Below are 22149 nucleotides of genomic sequence, written 5' to 3'. Positions count from 1 at the left end.
TAGACATTTTTTGTACCCACTTTTGTATGAATGTTCTTTTCTCTCGAATTTGATGTTTTCCACTGCACCCTATATAAGAAATTTGGTTATGAAAGAAACATTTCCTATTGTCCCCCTCCAATTTTGTGTGGCAGGTTTTTTTTTTAAACATTGCTATCAAAACTGGATGAATAAAATGATTTGGTAGAAATATTTTTTGTACAAGTACCTGCAGAGAATACATACTATAACAAAAATAGTTCAGAAGGCTGAACTGTTCTATGTGTCTCAATGCTTATATTGAGAATTATGAAGGAGAATGAGCTTTAAACCGCTTGCAACACCCTTTAATGACTTGTTCTTATGCAAATGACAATATTTTTCCCTCAAAACTACGTCGTCCTGGCAAGTCCAAGTCTGTCCTCGAGGAGAGCTGGTAGTCCATAGGAATCTCTCGGAAAATGGATTCACTAAACTCGCATGAAATTCCTGCACAGGCTCACATAGCAAACCCTGCAGCAATCACAGTAAATATAAGAGGTCTGGAAAATGACAGATAAATGTTTCAAATCTTGGTCTGCAATTGCAATTTTGGCAGCCTCAGCAATTATATTGCAACTGCAGTTGTGACTGTAACTTCAAGCCATATTATTTTTGGCAAAGATGAGAGATGTATACCTCGGCCATGCATTTGATTTTTAAAGTGACATCCTCACTAAGCAGGACAAGTTGTCTGTCAAACTTCTTTCTTCTATACAAAAGAGTGAAGTCCAGGATGTGATCTTCTACTGTCGGCGAAGCAACCTCTAGTGAGCTAAATTGAGACTGAGGAAAAGCGGGTGGGGTCGGAGCAATCATGCCTTCTTCCTCCATTGAACTTCGGATATGGATCCACCAGTTTGTGTTTACCATACATTCTTCAATCCATTCCAAGGCCAAAGAAGCCTCTGAAATTCTTTTGAAAATTGAGAATTGTTGCTTCATACGGTGAAGTTCCCCTATGACTAACATCATAGAATGATAACAGTATTTGTCAGAAACAACAGCACTTCATTTCAAACAGTATTTATATATATAACTAGGCAAATAATATTTCAAAACACATTACCCAATCTAGGAATGATTAATCGAGTCCCCTTGAGACCTTGTAAAAGCTGCAGAGCTTTCCTTGATTCCTTGTTCATAAGAGAAGCAGTGTCCACAACCATGTCCCAGCTCTTCTTTTGCACTCCACCAATATCCTGGTAACGAAATGAAACAGATGTAAGCATACACTGAAAACTACTGAACCATTAAACACGTAACATTTGTCATGTCAACTTACAGAAAAGTTAATGCGCTTGTCTAAAATTTGTTCACGATCACTGACATCAGTGCTCTTTGTAGCAGAAACAGGACAAGAAGTCCTTGATTTGCTCTTGCCTCCAGTGCTCAATGGTTGGAATGGTACTCTTTCCACTTTGTTCTTCGATGCCATAATATCTCGGTTCTGCACCATCTTGATAAGACTACCAGATGGCTTTGCTTTCAACTTTTGCTCTTGTACTACTTTAAGAGTCTGATTCTCTTTGTTTGAAGTGGAGCTTATTCTTTCATCTGGATAGATGTTGGGACTAAAATTGTCCTTTGAATTTTGTGACCACTCTGAACATTTAGTTTCATCTAGCTCACCTTTCTTTTTCAGAAGCCGCAATCGAAGGGTGTCTGGGGTGAAGTTTTCTTTATCTGGAGTGAAGATATCTTCTTCCCCATCCGAAACAGAGAAAAGATCTTTTGAGATTGTCTTATTCTCATTCCTATTCTCTTTGTTTGGATAAGGGCTTATATTTTCATTTGGGTAGATGTCAGGACAAAAAGTATCCTTTGAATTGTGTGACCATTTTGATTTAGAATGTTTAATTTCTTCTAGCTTACCCTTCCTTTTCAGGAACCGCAGTTGAAGGGTATTTGGGCTGAAGTTTTCCTTATCTGGAGTGAAGACTTCTTCCTCTTCTTCTTGCCCATCCAAAACAGAGAAAAGATCCTTTGAGATAGTTTTCTTTTTGGTATCCTTCACATTACTCATTGCAACTTCAGTGTCAGCTTCAACCATGCTCTTAAATGTACTCTTGCTGGTTCGAATCTGAGGAGCACTAGCAGCTTTAATTCTTCTTAACCAGATATTACCAATACTTGATTTTTTCTCAATTGGTTCTCCGTGGCTTTCAAGGAACTCCGTATCAGGTTGTGGGATGGGGTTCTCTATGGTAATTCCCAAAACAGCTTCCTGAGGCGACAAATTCACTGACTCTATCTGAAGTGGTATGGGACAGATGCTACCAGTGCACTTGTTTCCGATATCATGAACTATTTCATCCGGTGAACAATATTTAGCATTCAGTTCTGACTCTGACTTTTGTCCATCACATATTGAATCCACAATTTCGTCGACAACCTTGATTTGTTGACATATTGTATCATGGACAACTTCCTCAACTGGCAAAACCAAGTTCTCAGAATTAGAAGTTCCTTCAGTAGCAGTTATAATATCTCTAGACCATTCATCTTCTCTGTCTGTACATCCAAATCCAGATTCTTCAGGTATTACAGCCTCAGCTGCACTTTCTTTACCAAAAGATGCAAGATCAGTGTTTATGGGCAAGCTGGAGTAACGCTTCTCAAACAAATCCTCTTGATCAGGTGGTAATGGTGAAGTAAACGTATCTGGTGGTGTATGGAATTGCTGGGTTTTGGTACCCTGGACAGCTTCCACAACCGGCAAAGTCAATGTGCTATCATATTCAGCAAATGATTCCACATAAGGTAGTGGCAGAACTTGGTTTAGAGAGTCACACAGATCAATTTCAGTCCCAAAGGTGTCACTTGGGACTCCAAGCATTTCATCTTCGGATAAATTGGATAGACTCTTCATTTCTTCCCCAGAATAAAAAGAAATGATGCCTTCACATTCAGCAAATGATTCCACATAAGGTAGTGGTAGAACCTGGTTTAAAGAGTCACACATTTCATTTTCAGTCCCAAAAGGGTCACTTGGGACTCCAAGCATTTCATCTTTGGATTGAATCTTCATTTCTTCCTCACAACAAAAATGAATGATGCCTTCTGGCAGAGGAGGTGCAGATGGAATCTCCTTTTTGACAGTTAGTTCTTGGTTTAGAGAGTCATAGAGTTTGTTTTCCCAATCAGAGGTCATAGGCGAATGTGATGTTTCAGTTCCACAAGGCTCCATTAGTACTTCAAAGGCTCCATCTTTGGGCTTGCTCTTTCTTTCTGGACAACAAAAAGAAAATATGCCTTCTGGCATAGGAGGTGCAGCTGAAGTCTCCTTTTCCACAGTTACTTCCAAATTCTCATCAAAGAATAACAATTTCACACACTCGAGAATCGAATCCTCTGATTGAATTTCTTCCATTTCATCTAGACAACAATTCAAGTTCTGCAGAACCAATAAAAATAGTTGTAAAATATCATATAAATATTACAATTAAGAACAACAATAACAACAACAATGTGAGTCCTAACACACCGTGTAGAACCAAACAATGCAAAGTGACTCTACCAAATTAAATATTAAACATCCACAGATCCACTTATAACCACACTGAAAAAAGCATACAATTTTTCAAGGCTGTCACTGTTTAATTTAGTTCTCGAAAGTTTCTCCATCCTATTTAATTATCTTAACTCAAATCCTTAATTTTAACAGAAATATGAAAGATCATACTGTACTTTTAACAACAATGAAGCAAAGCAATGCTTATCACACTGTGTATCCATCATTCTATATCCATCAAACAGTGCCATGTGACTCACTATTAAAATAAACATCACAATGAAATAAGCAAACCCACAACTCTTCATGCTTGTTGACATCAATCCAATCCTTATTTTTAACAGATATATTAAAAAAATTACTTTTAAAAACAATGAAGCAGCCCTTACCAATCCATATAAACTCTATCAATATAATCGTCACTTCACTTACAAAAAACACACTCAAATAAGCATACACAGACATCAATTCAATGCTCAAAATTTTCTGAATCCATATAATTAACAAAATTGAAATATAGGATAATAGGATATGACAAAAACAACACAGAACAATATCACAAGCACCTTGTGGGCACATTACCTGAACTAGTTCTTCTTCATTTTGAGGTTCCAAAATGACATCAAGCTCCGACACAAAGGGATTTTCCAAGTCATATGCGCGACTAATCGGAATCCAATGCAGGCGATAAACCCTACTTGAAGCCCCAATCCTCAAGGTGTCACCTTCTTTCATCTCCACACTCACCCCGGGCTCCACCTTCCTCCCTGAAACCCAGGTACCGTGCACTGCAAGAAAACCATAAAATAAAATCAAATTAAGATTCAAGAACAAGTAGTTTCCTCCAAAAAAAGAAATATTCTTGAGTATAATGTTCAATCAGAGATATAATGTGCTATCCAATTTAGTTTATGAGAAATAAAAATCTCAATCTGATTTCTAAATATTTTAAATGTTAATCATTTTCTAGACGAATTTTAAAAGCATAACGTTCCTAGAGATTCCTAGTAAACAAGTTGAGTTTCTTTTATCTTTTACAGAAGAGTTTTTAAATTGCAGTTCAAAACCGCAATTGTAGCTATAATATTGTAGTTTTAAATTGCAACCACATCAGCTGAATTTCACACCCTGTTACTAAAAATCATTGTTTCAAATTGTGAACCATATAATGTGATGTACACATATTGCGGTTATGGTGGTACTGCAATTGCTCTGTGACACTGAATCACAACTATGCGGCCACGTCGGAGCATAGCGCACCGCAACCACAATGGACCACATCTATGTTGCATCAAATTCAAAATTAGGGAACTGAGGACTCACCGGAAGATAAGTCGATGAGTGAGAGAAATTGTGAAGAGGGTTTGGATCGTATGTGAAGGTGGAACCTGCTGATGCTAGGATGTGTCAGCATGATGTCACAGTCGGGGTGGCGCCCAACGATGAGAATGTCCTCATGATCTTTAACAACAGAAGAAGAATCATTGGGTTGTGGTGGTTTGTTGAGTATGAATATGTTCTTGAGAATTGCATTGTTTTTCAGAACAGTGAACACTGGGATTTTACCCTCTTCTTCTTCTGATGCAACAATGGAAGCCATTATTGGATTTTGAGCTTTGGAGAGTGAAATGTGTGTATGAGGAAAATGAAAAGAGATGGGTTTTGAATTATTGGGAAATGTGACCGTTGTAACGGTGGCCAACGGCTTGTTAAAATATTAGTGCTACCAAATTATTGTGAATTTCAAATTACCTTAGTGGTGATTACTATTGAAAGATTTAATGGCAAGCATTGCATGGTTGGATATTCAAAATGAAATTATATTTGGACCAAGGTGGAAAATAATTTTCATAATGCTTTGTTGGAGCAAAGTTTTGGCAGAAAATAATTTTAAACCTGTTCTTAAATTAAAAATTTATGAACATATATATTTACTTTAGTAATGTTTAGATAAAATTATGATATTTTTAAAAAAAAATATTGTTCAAGTTCCAATATCTTTACACATGTTCAATTAATATGCAGTATGAGCCTTGCTTGACTCCTCCGTTACATTTTATTTGTTTCCGTTAAGAACAGGATCACCTATCCCAAAGTCTTTCCCAATTTTCTGCCCCCACCCATTAAAAATTGACACGTAAGTAAATAGATTTTTTTTAAAACAAAATGATATATTTTTATATTACTTGTTCATAGTTGATTGGACCAGTATAGGATTTGAGTACAGGATGTGGGAGAGAGGATCTCCTTCCACTTCTTTAGAGTGGTGATTATTCTTAGTTTTTTAACGAGAAAATAACATACGGTGTAAGTTTTTTATACTGCATCTTCTAATACACTATAAAGAACTCTTAAATTTTATACTCTTTTTAATGCGGATCCTCATGATTTGGTGCTTTGGTTAGACTGTACCGCGCTTGGGCCTAAGAAACGCATATGATTTTGATGCTATCTACTGAAGGTGAAGAATGTGACTTAAGGGGTAGAAATGTTTCATGTTTGAGGATGTTGGGAAAAGTCTTAGAGTACTCATGGAATCCAAACTTTTTTCTATACGTGATACACACTTGTAAATTATGAAAAAACATATAGTATTTGCCTTACCTAAAAACAATAAAGGAATGGACTCATAACAAGGAAATGAAAAAAAAGATAAAAGGAAGTAAAATGCATGAGACTATCACTTAGTGAAGTATGAAATGATAGATATACTCAGCATTACCCTTGCGAGCAAAGATATTGTTTCCAGGATTTGAACCCATAACCTCCAAGTCACAAGGCAAATAACTTTATCATTGCATCGATGCTCACCCTCAAAATTAAATAAAAAGATGCACACAAGTTTTTTATGAAAAAATAATTCCCTGTTAGTACACGTTAACATAGTTGGATACTAATAGTACTACAAAACAAAAACAAAACTCATTTGCATGACCATATGATTATATCACCTCATTGACATGTACTTCTCTAGAGTTTTATCCATCAAAATCCTATTAAAGACCAACTAGTCTTGCTTACTACTTGCAGCCCTTGCACGATGTCTCAGTTCAGCTCTTTTCCACTTAACAATCATGTAACATAAGGAGAATAGTGTATTAATCTGCAGAGAAAGATAAGATACTTTAAGTCAATGTTCAATATGAAAAGAAGATCAGAACTAAAATGGTTGAGTGTTAAGGAAATACTAACCAAGATTATCATAGCATTGACTAGAAGAGGCCCAGACCAAAGAACTGACATAAATACTCCACTTGGATCAAAATAGTTTTGACCAGAGAAGCTTTTCCAATTCTTCCCCAAAAAAGTATTAAGGTTCTCAGCAAAATATACACCAGCCACTGTTCCAACAAAACAGTTTTTGGGTAAGACGAGCTATATTGTTTAATCAAGATACAAGAGGTTTGGGAATATCTACAAAACGCCATGCATTATGATGAGATGGAAAATATTGATGATAGTAAAAACATGCGCATCGAAAATATGTCAGGATGGAAATTTAACTGGGATCATATATTGTTCAAATGGTATAGAGAATTAGATATGACAAAGTGTCGATAAACCAGAAAATACTGATGATGTTTGAATGACAAAACTAGTCACACAAAAATCCATTGGTTTTAATCAAAATTCAATGACTTGGAGTCTCAGACACACAAAATTCCTGCAAAGCTTAACATGCAATAGCTGAGTAGCTGACATAATAATTTTGAATCAAAACTGCACTTGTGCAATTAATTTAAATTCTAGAGAATGTCACACTCACCTGATTTCCCCTCTTCTCAATATTATTAATTTCTTAAGCTCAAATATCTATCAGTTATTCTAAACTTAAACATTACTAGTACTACTTGTGGTGGAATTGCACGCATGTGAATGGTCTAGTTAGACCACATTCTTCTGTGTCATATGCCCCCAGGCCATAATTTCAACTGGTGTAAGAATACCCTGAACATTAATAACTTTGCCACGTACTTTCCAGTACTTGAATGTAATGCGTTTAGAATTTAGATAGTACTTTCCAGTACTTGAATGTAATGAGTTTCAAACTTTCAATGAGCTAAAAGGACCAAAATATCACTCTTTTATGACAATGTTCGGTATGTTTGCAATCAAAACACGAAACATGATTTCCATGCAAGAAGCACATAGATAAACAGAATAAGGTGGTAAAACATTTCACTACATGTAGAAAAACAAAGGCAAGGTGGTTAGTCTATTGTGATGGAGAAAAGTAACTCCAAACAGGTCACCGGAACAAAGCTAGATACATCAAAAGTAGTATATCAGTTTTAATTAATCCCACAGTTTTCAATTCAGAAATCATTCCATAAAATATATAAGAAATGCGACTTACATGTCAAAAGGAACAAACACATCTGGAAGTTGGTATTCTTCCTTGACAAGATAACTACAAGCAGCAACACAACATGGAATGCTCCCAATCCCATTAACCAAGGTTCCTAAAACAAATAGTCAAGGCAAACTTAGCAAGTCCAAAGATTATTAATCACAACTTCACAAGGAAGTTCAAAAAACGATAGACATCAAATACTATGAAAATTAAAAACATGGAAATAATATGATCCATATAATCTATATCTAAATACTAAATGCATAGTACACCATGATGCATGAAGTATAGATTGGAAATCTCAGGGGTTATCTCTTGTATTGACCGTTCCCCATTAAATTGACAAGAAAAAAGTAATATTGTTTATACCCATCCATAACAACCTAGATCCATAGATTTCCTATGTTGATAATTAATAATTCTCAAGTTAAAATCTGCAAGACAATCAGCATTATCATTGCATTTCAAGAGGGCATCCTTGATTATTATGACAAATTGCCCACCGAACAATTATTCATCCAATCACCATTTTAACACATTCAAGGGAACCAACAAATTTCAACAAAATATCTTATAAGATCACACTTATTCCGCCATTCAAATATCAGCAAAACTAAAATGAGATATTTCTGCTCCAATCTCCAAAAGTACCATACTGGATCCACGAAATGAAAAAACACAGACCACAAACATGCACTTTAAATAACACCAACCACAAATTCAGCTACAAAACTAAATCTAAGAATCTTACCCTATTCTTCATTTATTTTGCACTTGAACTTTACTCGACTCGATCTCTCATACACCCAGATATAAAAATTGAAAATTGAAAACACCCCATTAATCTAACACACAAAAAGAAGATAAAAAAACATGATTTAGGAATTTTAACGACACCTTCCAATCAATGGCATGGAAGAAACCCATGAAGTTTTCGTATGCTGGGCGAAGACCAGAACGAAGCTCCGAAGAGAGTTTCTGAACAAGATCAGCCATAAGCTCCATGTGCTCCTCCATGGTAGATTTCAGCTCCGCCATTATCGACTCTGTGTTTTGGATTTGAAGCTTCGTTGAGAACTTTGTAGCAGATGCAAGACACTTCTGGGGCATTTATTTCCGGTTCAGGAAAGCCGACCAGTTTTGTCTAATTTTTGAACCGGGTTATCATTCTGGGCCCTTATTGGGTCGGGTCAGTCATGCATTTTGGATGACCCATTAACGTGTCTATGGATTTAGTTATGGAATCTTGACTTCACTTTGGAATGTTAAATGAAAGAGTAATGATATAGAGTATCTATCCAATGTTAGTATAATTATTTGTATATAGTCACTATATATATAGTTAATAATACAATCATAATATATAAAATTCATATATTATTAGTACATATATTTTTCTTATGATGTATCACTTGTAAGTTAATCATTTATAAATAAAGTATCAATTTATAACACATGTTAATTTTCTTATGTTGTGGGAAGATTTCTTGGAGGATATATCATTTTCCTAAATAAAAACAGGACAATTCAAATTTAACTACAATAACATATAATTTAAAATTTTATATTATGGACATGTAAGGGGGATGTTAAGGGATTTGAAAGTTTTTAGGAGGTTATAAGATATAGGAAGAAAATATTAATTTAAGACAATTCTACATTTCTAATCAGAATAGATAACACGTTCTCTAGAAGTGAGAGAAACATCTTATTACATATAAAAGTGAAATTACACATTATGAAATCAATTTATTTCTTATAAAAAAATTATTATTTTTTAATTGGAACTAAAGTCACTTTTTGAAGAAAAAACCATTCTTTTAAAAATTACTATTTGTATAAATCATTTTTTTCAAAATGCATTTTAAAAAGAGATTTTTAATTTTTAAAAAACACTTTTAAAAATGTGATTTTTGAACTTTAAAAAAAACTATTTTAATTCTACATGTAAAGTTTTTAATGAATATTTATATATTTTATTTATTTAAGAACATGTCATTTATAGTAGAAAGTCTAGCTTATACTCAAATTTACATGCATCCCAAATAATATTGGTCATGAGAGTTAGGTAGATATTTGAGTAACATTGGAAACCATCATTGTAAGGCACACAATTATGTGATGTTTGACTTGAATAAAATAAACGTGTACATAGTTGGTTATCAGAAGTCTAATAGTTTAGAGATTATTGAGTCATATGACTTAGATTTTGTTGGATGTCAAAATAACAACTGCTCCACATTTGTATATATTTTTATGTTGATCGCAGATATTGTTTCTTGAAAATTTGCTAAATAAACACTAGCTCCTATCAACTATGAATGTGGAGTCTATAACTTGTTTTTTAGACATTAGAGCATACAATATGGTTGTAGCTAGAAATGGTATTGAAAGGCCACTAAAAATATTGTGTTGCAATAACTTTGTAGTTCTTCATATAACTTAGCTATGTGTATGTCCATAACTCAGATAAAGGTAACTTTTAGCCAAATGAAAAAATTAGGGTTCTTATTCATCGTGAAATAATTTTGGTCCAAAGAAAGATACCATTCACACAGATAATAAAAGTATTTATATATGCATACATATTTATAGTACAACTAGATATTTTAGATTATACTTTACAATTACAATTGTAGACACTAGCATGTTGACATGTTCTATGTATTTATCAACCCACATTTCTATTTTTTGAGATTGATTAGCAATTTAATATGCTATAACTTCTTATAAAATAATTATTTCCTCAAATAAAATAAGTTAACAATCTTTGATCTGGGTCAACATCTGTTGTACTAAAAGAGTGTGTCACTCTATGTTACATTTATTTTGATTGATTGAATAACATACATTTAAATCTAAAATTTAACAATAAAATATTTTTTTAACCAATCAGAGAAAGTGACATATAGAGTGACACACTATTTGTAACAGAAAATATACTCTCCTTTGATCTAAAGCCAATTTTTTTCACTTCAAGATGAAAGACATGAAAGCAATACATAAATATACACATAAAATCAACTAAGAAGACTAATGAAAAAACAACTCAAATCAATAAAACTAAAAAAATGGTCACCTTATAAAGTTACACAAAAGTACATAAGATCTTAGAATGACAAAAAGAGTAGGGGATTATGAGGGAAAGATAATGTAAAAAGGGAGAGAATGTGGGTAAAAGAGAAATAGAGAGAAAATATAAGATGGAAAATTGATGTTGTGGAAATTGGGAAAAAATGAGTGAGAATGGAAAGAAGTCATCCATCCATGAATGTGAATACGTATATGACCTCTTTTTATTAAAGTTAGAGTAATAAAAAGTCATTCAATAGCATTGAAATAATTGGTAATCATATTCCTTGTGTAATTTTTGAAATAACTTTGAAACCATCAATGCTTTCATTCATTATATACAATTTTAAAACTACCAATGTCTTAATTCATTTATCATTGCATTCATAATTTCAAACTAAATATAAAAAATGATAAAACGAGAATATAGAAATTATATTAGTTCAATTATTTAATTGTCTTTTATTCATGTTATTTTATAATAATATAAGTAATATTATGGTTTTGAAATTTATCATAGTCATTTTCTATAAAAAACTATAATTGTGTCCACATTACTTATATTTTTATACAATTTTCTATAATTAAAATAAATACAACACAACGATATCACAATTTAGAATAATATTAGTTTTGGTCATGCAACATATATAGCTAGCTAAAGAAGGGAATAAACTAAACTTATAAAGTTAAAGTAAGAATCATGATTCTGAATGCAGATTCCTAAAACCATAAATTCATAAGTTAGGAGACATAGGATTATTATACTATATATTATATCAGAGTGGTTGCCATGGTGAAACAGTAAGAAGAAATCTATCTTGCCACCCCAAAGAGATTGCTCTTCCTTCATCCCTTTCACAAATCCTGAAACCACCACCACCACCACCCTCTTCATCAATCTGAAGTGGACAATAATGGGTCCTCATCTTTAAAAGTAGTTTTGCTTGGATCATACTCTTTGAGCTTATTTTTGTTCCAACAAAACCATGATGCTTCATTCTTACTTTTAATGATTCCATTCTCTCATATTTTGTACAATCCAAACCATTATCCATGTCATAGTTTAGAACATTTTTTATCTCTTTACCTAGAAGCTTCTTCTCAATCCTTAGATGGAAATTTAACTGGGATCATATATTGTTCAAATGGTATAGAGAATTAGATATGACAAAGTGTCGATAAACCAGAAAATACTGATGATGTTTGAATGACAAAACTAGTCACACAAAAATCCATTGGTTTTAATCAAAATTCAATGACTTGGAGTCTCAGACACACAAAATTCCTGCAAAGCTTAACATGCAATAGCTGAGTAGCTGACATAATAATTTTGAATCAAAACTGCACTTGTGCAATTAATTTAAATTCTAGAGAATGTCACACTCACCTGATTTCCCCTCTTCTCAATATTATTAATTTCTTAAGCTCAAATATCTATCAGTTATTCTAAACTTAAACATTACTAGTACTACTTGTGGTGGAATTGCACGCATGTGAATGGTCTAGTTAGACCACATTCTTCTGTGTCATATGCCCCCAGGCCATAATTTCAACTGGTGTAAGAATACCCTGAACATTAATAACTTTGCCACGTACTTTCCAGTACTTGAATGTAATGCGTTTAGAATTTAGATAGTACTTTCCAGTACTTGAATGTAATGAGTTTCAAACTTTCAATGAGCTAAAAGGACCAAAATATCACTCTTTTATGACAATGTTCGGTATGTTTGCAATCAAAACACGAAACATGATTTCCATGCAAGAAGCACATAGATAAACAGAATAAGGTGGTAAAACATTTCACTACATGTAGAAAAACAAAGGCAAGGTGGTTAGTCTATTGTGATGGAGAAAAGTAACTCCAAACAGGTCACCGGAACAAAGCTAGATACATCAAAAGTAGTATATCAGTTTTAATTAATCCCACAGTTTTCAATTCAGAAATCATTCCATAAAATATATAAGAAATGCGACTTACATGTCAAAAGGAACAAACACATCTGGAAGTTGGTATTCTTCCTTGACAAGATAACTACAAGCAGCAACACAACATGGAATGCTCCCAATCCCATTAACCAAGGTTCCTAAAACAAATAGTCAAGGCAAACTTAGCAAGTCCAAAGATTATTAATCACAACTTCACAAGGAAGTTCAAAAAACGATAGACATCAAATACTATGAAAATTAAAAACATGGAAATAATATGATCCATATAATCTATATCTAAATACTAAATGCATAGTACACCATGATGCATGAAGTATAGATTGGAAATCTCAGGGGTTATCTCTTGTATTGACCGTTCCCCATTAAATTGACAAGAAAAAAGTAATATTGTTTATACCCATCCATAACAACCTAGATCCATAGATTTCCTATGTTGATAATTAATAATTCTCAAGTTAAAATCTGCAAGACAATCAGCATTATCATTGCATTTCAAGAGGGCATCCTTGATTATTATGACAAATTGCCCACCGAACAATTATTCATCCAATCACCATTTTAACACATTCAAGGGAACCAACAAATTTCAACAAAATATCTTATAAGATCACACTTATTCCGCCATTCAAATATCAGCAAAACTAAAATGAGATATTTCTGCTCCAATCTCCAAAAGTACCATACTGGATCCACGAAATGAAAAAACACAGACCACAAACATGCACTTTAAATAACACCAACCACAAATTCAGCTACAAAACTAAATCTAAGAATCTTACCCTATTCTTCATTTATTTTGCACTTGAACTTTACTCGACTCGATCTCTCATACACCCAGATATAAAAATTGAAAATTGAAAACACCCCATTAATCTAACACACAAAAAGAAGATAAAAAAACATGATTTAGGAATTTTAACGACACCTTCCAATCAATGGCATGGAAGAAACCCATGAAGTTTTCGTATGCTGGGCGAAGACCAGAACGAAGCTCCGAAGAGAGTTTCTGAACAAGATCAGCCATAAGCTCCATGTGCTCCTCCATGGTAGATTTCAGCTCCGCCATTATCGACTCTGTGTTTTGGATTTGAAGCTTCGTTGAGAACTTTGTAGCAGATGCAAGACACTTCTGGGGCATTTATTTCCGGTTCAGGAAAGCCGACCAGTTTTGTCTAATTTTTGAACCGGGTTATCATTCTGGGCCCTTATTGGGTCGGGTCAGTCATGCATTTTGGATGACCCATTAACGTGTCTATGGATTTAGTTATGGAATCTTGACTTCACTTTGGAATGTTAAATGAAAGAGTAATGATATAGAGTATCTATCCAATGTTAGTATAATTATTTGTATATAGTCACTATATATATAGTTAATAATACAATCATAATATATAAAATTCATATATTATTAGTACATATATTTTTCTTATGATGTATCACTTGTAAGTTAATCATTTATAAATAAAGTATCAATTTATAACACATGTTAATTTTCTTATGTTGTGGGAAGATTTCTTGGAGGATATATCATTTTCCTAAATAAAAACAGGACAATTCAAATTTAACTACAATAACATATAATTTAAAATTTTATATTATGGACATGTAAGGGGGATGTTAAGGGATTTGAAAGTTTTTAGGAGGTTATAAGATATAGGAAGAAAATATTAATTTAAGACAATTCTACATTTCTAATCAGAATAGATAACACGTTCTCTAGAAGTGAGAGAAACATCTTATTACATATAAAAGTGAAATTACACATTATGAAATCAATTTATTTCTTATAAAAAAATTATTATTTTTTAATTGGAACTAAAGTCACTTTTTGAAGAAAAAACCATTCTTTTAAAAATTACTATTTGTATAAATCATTTTTTTCAAAATGCATTTTAAAAAGAGATTTTTAATTTTTAAAAAACACTTTTAAAAATGTGATTTTTGAACTTTAAAAAAAACTATTTTAATTCTACATGTAAAGTTTTTAATGAATATTTATATATTTTATTTATTTAAGAACATGTCATTTATAGTAGAAAGTCTAGCTTATACTCAAATTTACATGCATCCCAAATAATATTGGTCATGAGAGTTAGGTAGATATTTGAGTAACATTGGAAACCATCATTGTAAGGCACACAATTATGTGATGTTTGACTTGAATAAAATAAACGTGTACATAGTTGGTTATCAGAAGTCTAATAGTTTAGAGATTATTGAGTCATATGACTTAGATTTTGTTGGATGTCAAAATAACAACTGCTCCACATTTGTATATATTTTTATGTTGATCGCAGATATTGTTTCTTGAAAATTTGCTAAATAAACACTAGCTCCTATCAACTATGAATGTGGAGTCTATAACTTGTTTTTTAGACATTAGAGCATACAATATGGTTGTAGCTAGAAATGGTATTGAAAGGCCACTAAAAATATTGTGTTGCAATAACTTTGTAGTTCTTCATATAACTTAGCTATGTGTATGTCCATAACTCAGATAAAGGTAACTTTTAGCCAAATGAAAAAATTAGGGTTCTTATTCATCGTGAAATAATTTTGGTCCAAAGAAAGATACCATTCACACAGATAATAAAAGTATTTATATATGCATACATATTTATAGTACAACTAGATATTTTAGATTATACTTTACAATTACAATTGTAGACACTAGCATGTTGACATGTTCTATGTATTTATCAACCCACATTTCTATTTTTTGAGATTGATTAGCAATTTAATATGCTATAACTTCTTATAAAATAATTATTTCCTCAAATAAAATAAGTTAACAATCTTTGATCTGGGTCAACATCTGTTGTACTAAAAGAGTGTGTCACTCTATGTTACATTTATTTTGATTGATTGAATAACATACATTTAAATCTAAAATTTAACAATAAAATATTTTTTTAACCAATCAGAGAAAGTGACATATAGAGTGACACACTATTTGTAACAGAAAATATACTCTCCTTTGATCTAAAGCCAATTTTTTTCACTTCAAGATGAAAGACATGAAAGCAATACATAAATATACACATAAAATCAACTAAGAAGACTAATGAAAAAACAACTCAAATCAATAAAACTAAAAAAATGGTCACCTTATAAAGTTACACAAAAGTACATAAGATCTTAGAATGACAAAAAGAGTAGGGGATTATGAGGGAAAGATAATGTAAAAAGGGAGAGAATGTGGGTAAAAGAGAAATAGAGAGAAAATATAAGATGGAAAATTGATGTTGTGGAAATTGGGAAAAAATGAGTGAGAATGGAAAGAAGTCATCCATCCATGAATGTGAATACGTATATGACCTCTTTTTATTAAAGTTAGAGTAATAAAAAGTCATTCAATAGCATTGAAATAATTGGTAATCATATTCCTTGTGTAATTTTTGAAATAACTTTGAAACCATCAATGCTTTCATTCATTATATACAATTTTAAAACTACCAATGTCTTAATTCATTTATCATTGCATTCATAATTTCAAACTAAATATAAAAAATGATAAAACGAGAATATAGAAATTATATTAGTTCAATTATTTAATTGTCTTTTATTCATGTTATTTTATAATAATATAAGTAATATTATGGTTTTGAAATTTATCATAGTCATTTTCTATAAAAAACTATAATTGTGTCCACATTACTTATATTTTTATACAATTTTCTATAATTAAAATAAATACAACACAACGATATCACAATTTAGAATAATATTAGTTTTGGTCATGCAACATATATAGCTAGCTAAAGAAGGGAATAAACTAAACTTATAAAGTTAAAGTAAGAATCATGATTCTGAATGCAGATTCCTAAAACCATAAATTCATAAGTTAGGAGACATAGGATTATTATACTATATATTATATCAGAGTGGTTGCCATGGTGAAACAGTAAGAAGAAATCTATCTTGCCACCCCAAAGAGATTGCTCTTCCTTCATCCCTTTCACAAATCCTGAAACCACCACCACCACCACCCTCTTCATCAATCTGAAGTGGACAATAATGGGTCCTCATCTTTAAAAGTAGTTTTGCTTGGATCATACTCTTTGAGCTTATTTTTGTTCCAACAAAACCATGATGCTTCATTCTTACTTTTAATGATTCCATTCTCTCATATTTTGTACAATCCAAACCATTATCCATGTCATAGTTTAGAACATTTTTTATCTCTTTACCTAGAAGCTTCTTCTCAATCCTTAGCCTTTCAGTGCTCTCAAGTGGAAGACAATCATCAAGTGAATCAAACATGGCTGCAAAGTAGTGCAAAGACTCAGTGAACCTTGACAAGAAAGTCCTAACACCCTTGCTACCTTCTTGTTTCACCAACACTACAATTGAGGGTCTAAGAGAATGAACAAATTCCAATGTGTCAGAGATCTTCATAAAACTACTCAAAGTGTTTAAATAAGAAACCAAGCTCACAGCCACAGTTTCATTTTTCTTTTTCCTTAAGTTAATAACCCTTGACCCTCTTAACAACCATTGGAACTCAAACACAAGGTTACTAAAACCTTTTGAGAAGCTTACCAATCTAGACTCAGTTTCTTGCAGCTCTTTCATGTTGTTGCCAAATCCTGTTATCCTGAGTGATATGCGGTTTCCACTTGTAGCCTTCTCAGAAAGTGATTGAATAAGACAAGGCCATTGAAAACCATAGGAGACATCAAAGTCTATGACATGTAGTGCACGGTTGTTCCTTTCTTCTTCAGCCTCAAATGCTTCTAAGATTGCTTGGTTTGCAGTGAAATGTGCAAATTGGTAATAAGGTGAAACCCTATAGAGATCTGTGAAAGCTAGAAACTCTTCCTCACTTGTTGGTTCCTCCATGAGCATGTCATAGAATGGTGATTTCCTTGTGAGAATCCTTGCAGCAAGACCATCAGAAAAATAGGCCACAACTCTTTGAACTGAGTCACCAGTTAAGGAAACTGTTTGATAAAGTTCTGTGAGATTCTCTAGTGCTGCACCATAGTTGTCCTCATCAACAGCAGTGGCAGTTTTGAGGAGCAAGCGAATCAGAGAGAGGCCATTACCATCTTCAACCACTCCTTTCTTTATGTGGTGAAGGTCTTGTCTTAGCATGTGCTCCCTAATTTGGAGGACCCTAAAGATGTTTCCTTCATAGGAGGAGTTCATCGTAGGACTAATAATAGAGTTAGCATTATTAGCCCTAATTGTCTTTCCCTTCTTTTTCCTTTCCCTACCAGAAGAAACTGAAAGGGTAAGATTCAGAAGCTCATCTTCCTCTGAATCTTCCATATATTATGAAGAAAGAAGAGGTCAAGGAGAAAGTAAATCTAGGACAAAAAACAGTGTTATGTGTTGTAGGCTTTTATGAGGTAAGAACTCACAAAGATTCCTTGTGGCATGAGATGGGTATATATATGAGCAAGGAACAATGGGTGGAGAAATTATTAGATAAATGTGATGCAATGAAGTATAGCATTCACATTATTGACTAATATATTACTGTGTATTTGATAAAAGAAACTATAATAGAACCAACAAGCCATTCTTTAAACATGATATCATATACTCAAATCTTTATGTCTAAAAAATTATTAGTCTTCAACTGTATACATAGTGACACTCTTATTTGTGTATAAGAAATACAATAATAAAGTAATATAATTTATATTGTCTTATTATAGTTTATATTCTCTTTCTCCCGGGCTGACCTAGATTTTCTTTTATATTTTCCTATAAAACGGATAGATGAAGAAGGCATCTATTTATTCTTTAGAATCAATGTCTTTGGTTAGGAGAACACGTTGATACTAACTGTTATTATGATAGACTGATTTTCAAATCTATGAAAGGTCTATTTTTTGGGATTTTACTCCTTTCGTAGTTGAGATAACTTGCAAGCAAGTAATGAATTAGAAGAAAAAGACAAGTCAATTTGTTAAATTTGATCCATTCTCATTATTTAATTCCTTGCAGGATGATGCATGATTGCTTAAGAGATGAAGATTTCAAGTTGGACTCCTTGGTGGACAAGTTATGGAAGCATGAAGTTGCACCTTTGGCCATCTCAGCCAATTCAGCAAGGCATGACACATATTCCTCTATCAAGACAATTGGTTCAACATCTCAGCATGAATTCCCTTTGTCTCAAAGCATTCATACATCATTAAGGCATCATGAAGAACCTCTTTCCTCTCTCGAAATCAAGGATGTGAACAAGTGCTATACCCTTGTAACTTGGATTGAGTATGATCAACAATCAGAGATCCAAGTCCTGGAGAGAGTTGCTGATCAATCATTCCTTGGTTGTCAAGCAACCAGAATCTGTTTTATAGTAGTTTTGCTGTTTTGCTCCTTGAGTGTATTGATTCATGTAATTCTGTTTTGAGTTAGTTAGGATTAGTTGTTATGAATCAATCTATATAAGTTGGTTCTTTCTTTTCTATTGTAATCATATTCTTTCAACATTGCTATTCAATAAAAAGTTAAGCTTCAAAGCTTTCTGTTTGTATTGTTTCCTTTTCTTCTTCATTATAGCAATCAAGATTGATCAATGAGGTTTTGTTTTCTAAGATGGTATCAGAGCATCAATTGATGCTCTGCTGCGCATTCTTCTTACTCTGATATTCATTCCTCTTATCTTTAACTCTCTTTCTTTTCTTCCTTCCCTGATCAACAATGACAAGCTCCATTGCATTAGTTAACCCTCTTAATGATCCCTTGAGTCCTTACTATATGAGCCAAAATGAAAATCCTGGGATAGGTTTGGTGTCCCCTCCATTAACAGGAACTAACTATCACTCATGGTCAAAGGCAATGATGATGGCTCTAAAGACCAAGAACAAATTACAGTTCATAGATGGATCTCTTCCAAAACCAAGCACAACAGATCCTTCATTTGCAGCATGGGACAGATGCAATACCCTTGTGCTTTCATGGATAAACCATTCGATAGACAAGGCCATCTTGCAAAGCATCCTCTGGCTAGACACTTCTCTGGAAGTCTGGGAGGATTTGAAGGAGAGATATTATCAGGGTGATGAGTTTAGGATTTGTGATTTGCAAGAACGAATTTACAGTGCAAGGCAGGGAACTCTGTCCATAGATGCCTATTACACCCACCTTAAAGGTTTATGGCAAGAATTAGATAATTTCAGGCCTTTACCTTCATGTCCTGAACAATGTGACTCTAAGCTTGCTGTCCTTGTTAGATCATACAGGGAAAATGACTATGTCATCAGATTCCTAAGAGGCCTAAATGAGAATTATTCTGCTGTTAGGTCTCAAATCATGCTTATGGATCCTTTGCCATCCATAAACAAAACATTTTCTCTTCTTAGCCAACAAGAAAGGCAGCTTCTGGATACAAGTGACCAAATAAATGATGCAAAGATTCTTGCCAATACTTCTAGTGAGAATATCAGTAGACCAAAATCCAAAGGAAGAGGTTTTGGAACCTTCACTAATGCGAGTATAGGAAGGGGTTCTGTGAGCAATGGAGGAAGAGGAAGAGGCAATTCAAATGGAAAATTTTGTTCCTATTGCAACAAGATAGGGCACATTGTTGATACCTGCTACAAGAAACATGGATTTCCCCCTCATTATAAGAAGAACAACAATATCAACAATATTGTCAATTGCAATGAAGAAAGTGATCAAGACAGCAAAGAAAGCATGAGATTTTTTACTGCTGATCAACATAAAGCCATTCTGGCTATGATCAAAGAACCAAACAATCACCAAGTGAATCAAGTCACAAATCAAGTCACCAATGTTGACTCTTTAAGTCAAGGTAACCCTCAACTCATGGCTTGTGATACTGGATCAAAGGATTGGGTTCTTGATACAGGAGCAACTGATCATGTTTGCTTCTGTTTGTCAGAATTCCAATCCTTTAAGAAAATAGATCCAATTAAAATTAGATTGCCTAATGGAAACAATGTTGTTAGTAACATTGCAGGAACTGTTTTCTTTTCAAATGATTTATGTTTAAGCAATGTTCTTTACATTCCTAACTTCAGTTTCAATTTAATTTCCATTTCTAGATTAACCTCTGCCCTTAACTGCAAGTTAATTTTCACCAACACCAAATGTGTGATGCAGGAAGAGTCCACATTGAGGATGATTGGTGCAGCTGAGGCAAAAAGAGGGTTATACATCATTAGTGCTAAGGATTTACATTACAATCTTAATGGAACTGTTAACAATGTTGAGAAAACTGAAACTAGCAATCTTGGCAACTATGACTTGTGGCATAAAAGGCTTGGTCATCCCTCCAATGCCAAGCTTGCCATTCTGAATAAAGCCTTTTCTTTCATAAATAATAAGTTCAATGCTGAACCATGTGATATTTGTCATTATGCTAAGCAAAAAAGGCTATCTTTTCATGACAGTAACAATAATTCTGCTCATACCTTTGATCTAATTCACATGGACATATGGGGTCCTATTTCTGTCCCATCTATCCTAGGACATAGATACTTCCTTACTGTTGTAGATGATAAATCTAGGCATGCTTGGTTGTTCTTCATGAAGGCCAAATCTGAGACATCTATTCTTGTTCAATCCTTTGTTAATATGGCTGAAAATCAATTTGACAGTAAGATAAAAGCCATAAGGTCTGATAATGGACCTGAATTCAGATTGGAAAGTTTTTATAACTCCAAAGGAATTATTCATCAAAGAAGTTGTGTTGAGACCCCTCAACAAAATGGTATTGTTGAGAGGAAACATCAACATATACTAGGAGTAACTAGGGCCCTTATGTATCAATCATCCTTACCAAAATGTTTTTGGAATTATGGTGTTGCTCATGCTATATATTTGATAAATAGGCAGCCTTCTCTTATACTTGACAATAAGTCTCCCTATGAGATCCTTTATAATCAAGAGCCTAATCTTTTAAATCTCAAAGTCTTTGGTTGCTTATGCTTTGCCTCTACTCTCACTAATAACAGAAAGAAACTTGATGCTAGAGCTAGAAAATGTGTATTCCTTGGTTTTAAACATGGTATAAAAGGATATATAATGTTTGATTGTATGAATAAAGAGACTTTCTTATCTAGGAATGTTAGTTTTTATGAAACTGTTTTTCCTTTTGATGATAGTAAGAATGTTGTGAGAGAGGACAGTGATATATCTTTGCCTACCTCCTCCTTTAGTATTAAGGATCATTATCTTGATCATGATATAAGCCATGAGCCTAGCTATCAGAATGACCTTCCTACTATAGAAAGCAGTAATGATCACAACTCAGATA

At 33.2% G+C, this 22149-nt stretch overlaps 4 protein-coding genes across 4 annotated transcripts; all 4 read right to left on the bottom strand.

Annotated features, from left to right (window-relative positions):
• LOC109352323 (FHA domain-containing protein PS1-like) lies at positions 258-5219 on the bottom strand. Its single transcript, XM_019594252.1, has 7 exons — positions 4856-5219; positions 4115-4320; positions 3304-3415; positions 1304-3231; positions 1088-1220; positions 658-983; positions 258-492 (listed from the first exon to the last, which is right to left on the bottom strand). The coding sequence occupies exons 1-7, from the start codon at positions 5130-5132 to the stop codon at positions 268-270; spliced, it is 3207 nt and encodes a 1068-aa protein (XP_019449797.1). The 5' UTR covers positions 5133-5219; the 3' UTR covers positions 258-267.
• On the bottom strand, positions 6363-9010 carry LOC109352369 (transmembrane protein 18-like). Its single transcript, XM_019594333.1, has 4 exons — positions 8784-9010; positions 7890-7995; positions 6725-6873; positions 6363-6635 (listed from the first exon to the last, which is right to left on the bottom strand). Exons 1-4 carry the CDS (start codon positions 8994-8996, stop codon positions 6540-6542), a joined length of 564 nt encoding a protein of 187 aa, XP_019449878.1. The 5' UTR covers positions 8997-9010; the 3' UTR covers positions 6363-6539.
• Positions 12884-14064, bottom strand: LOC109352750. The gene is made up of 2 exons (XM_019594941.1): positions 13834-14064; positions 12884-13045 (listed from the first exon to the last, which is right to left on the bottom strand). Exons 1-2 carry the CDS (start codon positions 14044-14046, stop codon positions 12899-12901), a joined length of 360 nt encoding a protein of 119 aa, XP_019450486.1. The 5' UTR covers positions 14047-14064; the 3' UTR covers positions 12884-12898.
• Positions 16721-18291, bottom strand: LOC109352791 (scarecrow-like protein 23). Its single transcript, XM_019594986.1, has one exon. It carries the CDS (start codon positions 18180-18182, stop codon positions 16788-16790), a length of 1395 nt encoding a protein of 464 aa, XP_019450531.1. The 5' UTR covers positions 18183-18291; the 3' UTR covers positions 16721-16787.

Source organism: Lupinus angustifolius, chromosome LG07, assembly GCF_001865875.1.
Source record: "Lupinus angustifolius cultivar Tanjil chromosome LG07, LupAngTanjil_v1.0, whole genome shotgun sequence".
Taxonomy (NCBI): domain Eukaryota; kingdom Viridiplantae; phylum Streptophyta; class Magnoliopsida; order Fabales; family Fabaceae; genus Lupinus; species Lupinus angustifolius.
This window is presented reverse-complemented; position numbering and strand designations above follow the sequence as displayed.